The 6,571-nt window shown below is 38.5% G+C and overlaps 1 protein-coding gene across 1 annotated transcript; it reads left to right on the plus strand.

Moving 5' to 3' along the window:
• Positions 1–3,424: 3,424 nt before the first annotated feature.
• RPL22L1 (ribosomal protein L22 like 1) lies at positions 3,425–6,331 on the plus strand. Its single transcript, XM_080695633.1, has 4 exons — positions 3,425–3,438; positions 5,168–5,260; positions 5,459–5,580; positions 6,135–6,331. The coding sequence occupies exons 1-4, from the start codon at positions 3,430–3,432 to the stop codon at positions 6,277–6,279; spliced, it is 369 nt and encodes a 122-aa protein (XP_080551759.1). The 5' UTR covers positions 3,425–3,429; the 3' UTR covers positions 6,280–6,331.
• The last annotated feature ends 240 nt before the right edge of the window (positions 6,332–6,571 follow it).

The raw sequence follows: 6,571 nt of genomic DNA on the forward strand, positions 1-6,571 counted from the left end.
GGTAGAATGCCCATCGATACAATACCTACTATCTCAAAAAATAAAGATTATCCAGATATCCTACTTTTTCTTGGCTAAGTTCTGATAAGTTTTATTTTACTAGGAGTATTCTTATTTCATCTACCTTGCCATATCTTGACATACAGTAATTTATCCTTTTATTTTAATTGACATATATAGAAAAATTAGCAAGTGTAATTACAGCCTAATGAGTTTTAACAAACTAAACATACTTGATAATATAACATTAAAAAGATCAAACAGCACCCTTAGCTCAAAAATGAGACATGATTATTATTGTTAAACATAATTGGTGATGTTTAGATTTACCCACAGGTTAGTAATTTCTTTGTTCACCACTTTGGCCTTTCTTTTGGCATCTGGGTCTTCCTTCTAAGGATTATTTTTCTTCCTCCTGAAGTTTATCTGTCATAATTTCTTTACTAAGGATCAACTGGTAGCAAACTTTCAGTTTTGTGGCCTGAAAATATATTAAAGTATTTTTACTCTTGAAAGATAGCTTCATATTTTGTGGTTCTAAGTAGAAAATAGTTCCTTGTTGCTGCTGATGTGAAGTCAGCTTTTATTACAAGTCCTTGGTGGATCTTTTGTCTTTTTCTTTTCTAAGAATTTTCAGGATAATTCTGTCTTTATGTTTTGATATTTCTTTTGTTGTTGTTGTTCTGTTTTGTTTTGTTTCCCTCAGGGTCTCACATGGATTTTTTTTTTTCTTGTTTCAATTGAAAATAAATGGTATAGATTTAAACTGTGCTTGGTGCCCTCTTCCCCCCACCACCGTTTTCCCTTCGCTCCCTCTCAACAATGAGTGTCCAGGGTAACCATGCTATATTTATTCTTTTACACATGTTCAGATGTAGTTCCTCCATTAATTAAGTTCAGCCTTCTTCCTATCCTCTCCTTCCATTCAAACTTTGCTGAGATTTCCCTTCCCTTATCTGGAGTCCCTCTAGTATCCCAATGCTCCCTAGTTTGAGCATATTAGAGAAAACTCTTCAGGACTTTCCATCTTCTTGCAAATGCCATGATTTTGTTCTTTATAGCTGAATAGAATTCCATTGTGTGTATTTCCCATAATTTTAAAATCCATTCATCTGTCGATGGAAACCTGGGTTGTTTCTATATTTGGGCTATTACAAATTGTGCTGCTCTGAACATAGGTATGCATATATTACTGTAGTTCTCTGATTTCATCCCCTTTGGAAAAATACCCAGGAGTGGTATATCCGGATCATATGGAGGATCTATTCCCAGTTTTCTAGGGAATCTCCACACCAATCTCCATAGTGGCTGAACTAGTTTGCACTTCCACCAACAGTGTAAAAGAATTACTCTTACCCCACATCCTCGCCAGCATTTGTTGTTATTTGATTTCTTTATGCTTGCCACTCTGACTGGGGTTAGATGGAATCTCAGCGTAGTTTTGATTTGCATCTCCCTAGTGGCTAATGATGTAGAACATCTTTTTATGTATCTACTGGCCATTTGTATCTCTTTTGTAAAGTGTCTATTCAGTTCAGTTGCCCATTTCTTGATTGGGTTGTTTTGCTAGTGTAGTCTTTTGAGCTCTTTGTATAATGTTTTGATATTTCACTAAAAAGTGCCTAGGTGTACATTTCTTCTCAATGACCCCACTTCGGGTTTACCTGGCCTCCTCAATCTGAGAGTTCCGATGTTATCTATCCATATATTGCTTTTCCCCCATTAGTTCTTTTATATCCTTCTAGAGCTCTCCACTGACATAACTGAAACACGTTAACATCATTGTCTCTACCTATCTTTTATTTAATGTTCTTGTTTTCCTATTCTCTTTTTCTTTCTCACTCTCTGTTCTCCTGTTCCCCTGTCAAGAGTCTCACTGTGTTGCTATGTTTGGTCTAAAACTGTGGGCTTAAGCTATTCTCTTGCCTCAGTTTCATGAGTAACTCTGTCTATATGCATGTGCCACCATTCCTGGCTTTTCTTTAACTTTCTGTGCTGCATTCTAAGTAAATTCCTATTCACCAGTGTTCTTTTCAGCTATGTCTACTCCCCTGTCCGGTTTGCATACTTTTTCAAATTTTAGTTTTTATATTTTTAATTCCTAGAAGTTCTTCTTTGTACCATTGGGGTTGGGGTACTGGAGAATGAACCCAGGGACAATCTGCATTCAAGGTACACTCCCTACACCCCCAGTCCTATCTTTTTTTATTTTGAAACAGGTCTCACTAAGTTGTTTTTGCTCTATTTTTTAAAATGCCAGCAAATTTTTATTGTCATAAAAATTTTTGTCATAAAAAGTTTTTCTTTTCATACTTTAGCTCTCAATATATTTAAAGTGCTCATTTTATATTCTATATCTTACACTTTCAATAAGTGCAGTCTCTGTGGATCTGATGTTACAGGCTTGGGCTTGACTTTTACTTCTGGTGGCTTGTTTTTCTAGGTACTCAGTGATTTAAAAAAAAAATATCAGCTCATATTTCTAAAACTTTCTATCAGGGAATTCTTTGTGCCTGAATTTAGAGTGCATTTATCCAGAAAGTATCTGCATTTGCTTCAGTCTGGCACTAACAATCCAAGCATACATAAAATATATTTTTAGTTTCAAGTTTTTTATGTCATTTGGGCAGAGTTAATTGAAACTTCAAAATACATTAGAATCATATTTTCTGACATCAACTCATAATCCTTCAAAACTCAAAAGCTAATTTTTTCCTTTAGTCATTAGGACATCTCACCTTCATGGGTCTTAAGTATATTGGTAGTTAGGACCCAGCAAATATTCATTTAACTGGAGGCATTATGGATGGAAGTCAGAAGAATTGGGGTTAGCTCCAGAAACCATGAGAGAGTAAATTATACCTAACATGCAAACAAAAGTAGGCACTACATGTTGTTTTTGTCTTAGATTTTTTCCAAGAACCTAGTTTATTTCACTTCCCAAAGTGCTGATTTTCCTCAAATGTCATTGAGAAAACAAGGCTCATAGACAAACCACAGGGAAACATCTTTTTCACAAAAAGATTATAACCGCAACATAAAAGAGAAGAACCCAAAACAACGTGAACCACTGCCTTGACCTGATTGGAAGGAAGATCCATGTGATTAAAGATGACTTCAACATTTCTCTGTAACCTTATCTGGGAGCAGCTTCCTAGTAACTGCAGAATGCACCACTGTCAAAGGATTTGTGTCACCTAGGAGACAAAAGCAGAGGATCTTTTTGCCCAGGGCCGCTGGAGAGCACTCCTAAAAAATAGGAGGCCTAGACCCTCCCGGCCTGGCCCCGCCCCGCCTCAGGCCCCGCCCCACTCGGCCTCCCCGCGTCCGGTTCCCGCGAGCTTCCGCCTCGGCGCGTGACGTCACTCCCCGATATAAATGCGCGTTGCCGCGGCCCCTCCCTCTCTCCTCACAGGCCCCGCGGTCAACATGGCGCCGGTGAGTGTCCGGGGTCTTGGTGCGGGTGTTTCGTGGCAGTAAGTGTCATTTTTGCCCCTGTCAAGTGGGGACGTCTCGTTCGAGATAAGAGGGGACGTAGAGACGAGGTCAGGAGCAGCGCCGAGGTGTTTTGCCGGCTCGCCTCCAGAGCCTCCCACGGCTGCCATGCGGCCTGGCGGGGCCGGAGCCGGGCCGCTCCCTTGGCGCTGAGGAGGAGGGAGGCCCGGCTGCGAGCGGGCTTCGGGGGCATCTGGGCCGCTTTTTCCTCGGCCTGGTGACAACGCCGTCGCCTCTACTTGCCCTGGAGGGGAGAGGTGGTAATCGGGCCGGTCCGATGGCCTTTCCAGGCCCGACGACGCGGCGGTCCCGCTCTCCAGAGTGTCTGGCCACTCTTTAGGAGTTGGGGAGAAGTCACTTGTAAAAAGTCACTGCCGGGCGTGGTGTCGCACGCTTGTAATGCCAATATTTAGGAGGCCGAGACAGGAATATAGCAAGTTCGAACTTAGCAAGACCTTGTTACAAAATAAAAAGGAAAGTAGGTCCCTGTGTTCCAACCCCAGTAAAGTCAGTATTTCACTAACAAGGAAGGGATAAGTGAAAATGCTCAACAGCGGCGGATGTGGTGGCGCTTGTCTGTAAACATTGCACCTGGAAGGCTGAGACGGGAAGATTGCCGGCTTGAGGACAGTCTCGGCAACTAGAGAGGAAACCTTGTTCCCAAATAAGTTCCGGCTAGGTGTGTAGGTCATAGGTAGGATCCCTCCTCTGGATTCAATCTCCACATAACACACACAACAAAACATTTTAAAAGTTAGATGTGTGTTGCCAGTTTGCAACAAATATCCGGGTTAGATACAACGCCGAATAATGCACATTTTCTGGGGTTATCTGTTTCATCATACAGAAATTTTTTGCATCTCCCAAGTTTTTTATTTTGCCTCGACAGAGTTAAAATAAATTGCCTGGCCAAGAATAAGTCATGCTTTGCACTCACTAATCAGTTTGCCAGTTGCAAGTCTGGGGTATTTGGGGCAGGGATTACTAGCCAAGTTTTGCTTGTGTAGCCATTTTATTTGGCCTTGGTGTATTTTTTACAATTAAAGTCTTTACCTGACAAACCCCACACATACACACACCTTCCTTCCTTTCCTATAATGGCATAGGAATTGAGTTCTGGACAGAAGTGGATGGAATCCTGTAGCATATAACTAACTTTGGGTAGAGAGTGTACTAACTTTCATCTGCAGTGGGGATGGATGTAAGACATTGTTTTGGTCCATAGTAGACAATAAGTTGTCTGCCAACAGACTTGACAGCTCAAATTAGGCATGGTTAGAGGTTCTGGTCACTACTAGAAGGGTGTGTTTGGAGTAGGAAGTAGATCTGTTAAGTTACAGTAAAAATTGGAATCTTTGGAGTACTTCTGAAGAAAGTAGTAGCTTGCATTGTTTCAAGGTTTTGTGTGTTGTATTTGTGAGACAATGGTGAAATGGGAAAATTTTTATTAAAATTCACAAAAACTTGCTTTAAAACAAGTTAAAGAAGAATGTGTTTTTTCCAGTATGGCTTTGAGTGAATCAGAAATATTAAGCAATTATTTAGAACTTTGCATCATTTCTCTATAAAACCTCTGCACTGTATATTCTGCATTGATACAGATTTTAAAGCTTTGTGTATGAACTGAATAAATTGAAGTAAAGCATCACACATAATTTTATTAACTCTGTAGCAGAAAGACAAGAAACCCAAGAGGTCAACCTGGAAGTTTCATTTGGACCTTACTCATCCAGTAGAAGATAGAATTCTTGATGCTGCAGAATTTGTAAGTGGCGTTCTAATCAGTTCATTCTCTTAATTGCATAGTTCTTGATATATATATATATATATATATATATATATATATATATATATATATATATACACTACTTGACATTAACCTAATCTCTGTTCCTAGGGTACCTTCCCTAGTGAATGTCTAGGGTTTTCTTCCCTAGTTTTCTATTTTTTTGTTTTAAAATAGGAACAATTTCTGAGGGAGAAAGTTAAAGTTAACGGGAAGACTGGAAATCTCAAGAATGTTGTTCACATTCAATGCTTCAAGAATAAAATCACAGTAGTTTCTGAGAAACAGTTTTCTAAAAGGTTGGTAATTGTTGCAAATTTTGTGAAATTATAATAGTTTTAAATCATGTTGATAAAAGTGCAAACATTTTCCTGCCAGTTTTCATTCAATTTGCTCTACAAATAATTCAGTACTATGTGGCAGCACTATTGTAGAACCAACAATGAACAAAACCCAACAATGAACAAAACAGGTAAATAACCAGCAAGGAGCACCTGTAGTGGCTGTCTCAAAAAAACCCATGACAGATTATACTTTTTATCTGCATACATAATGTAATTAAAGAGTAATATTGTTGGTGTTTATTTTAATAACTAGGCTATGGCAATAAGAATGAAGAAAAAGATAACCTTGCTGTCCTGCACTGGTTTGCAATGTGAAAGATAATAGTTAAAATTTTAGGGAAATAGAAGTGTTTCACTATTTGTGTCCCTGATAACCTGCACAATGATTTGTATAAATTGAAGGATAAGATAATTTTGGAGAGAATACAAGATCAATATGACTGTGTCTAATAAGCCTTTACACGGTGGGGATTGCATTTCTTAATGAAATTTGTGTTTTTGTTCTAAAGGTATTTGAAATATCTTACCAAGAAATACCTTAAGAAGAATAATCTTCGTGACTGGCTTCGTGTGGTTGCTTCTGACAAGGAGACTTATGATCTTCGTTACTTTCAGATTAGTCAAGATGAAGATGAATCTGAGTCTGAGGACTAGATGGCCTCCCTTTTTAGGGCTTTTTTTTTTTTTTTAAATAAAACATGAAGTATACATGAGAAACAGCTTATTTGTGAATAAATATTGTACTCAAATTCTCATTTATTTTGAGTATGCTTATATTATTTTGATTTTCCTCTTTCTATAGGCAGTATTTCTAAAAGGTTATGGCTAGTAGAATTTTCTCAGAATTTCCAAAATTACCATTGCTTTTACATATGTCTCAAAAATAGTGTTGTATAGGAGATGTGTTGGCATGTCTCTAGATGGTCTCAGATAATTTTGTGTGGTG

Source organism: Muscardinus avellanarius (genome assembly GCF_963383645.1).
Source record: "Muscardinus avellanarius genome assembly, chromosome: 5".
Classification (NCBI taxonomy): Eukaryota; Metazoa; Chordata; class Mammalia; order Rodentia; family Gliridae; genus Muscardinus; species Muscardinus avellanarius.

Bases quoted from the DNA above. Each gene is read 5' to 3' on its own strand.
- RPL22L1 (XM_080695633.1), top strand. The intron at 5,261-5,458 runs GTAAGTGGCGTT...GTTTTAAAATAG, and splicing joins TTCTTGATGCTGCAGAATTT to GAACAATTTCTGAGGGAGAA. The intron at 5,581-6,134 runs GTTGGTAATTGT...TTTGTTCTAAAG, and splicing joins GAGAAACAGTTTTCTAAAAG to GTATTTGAAATATCTTACCA.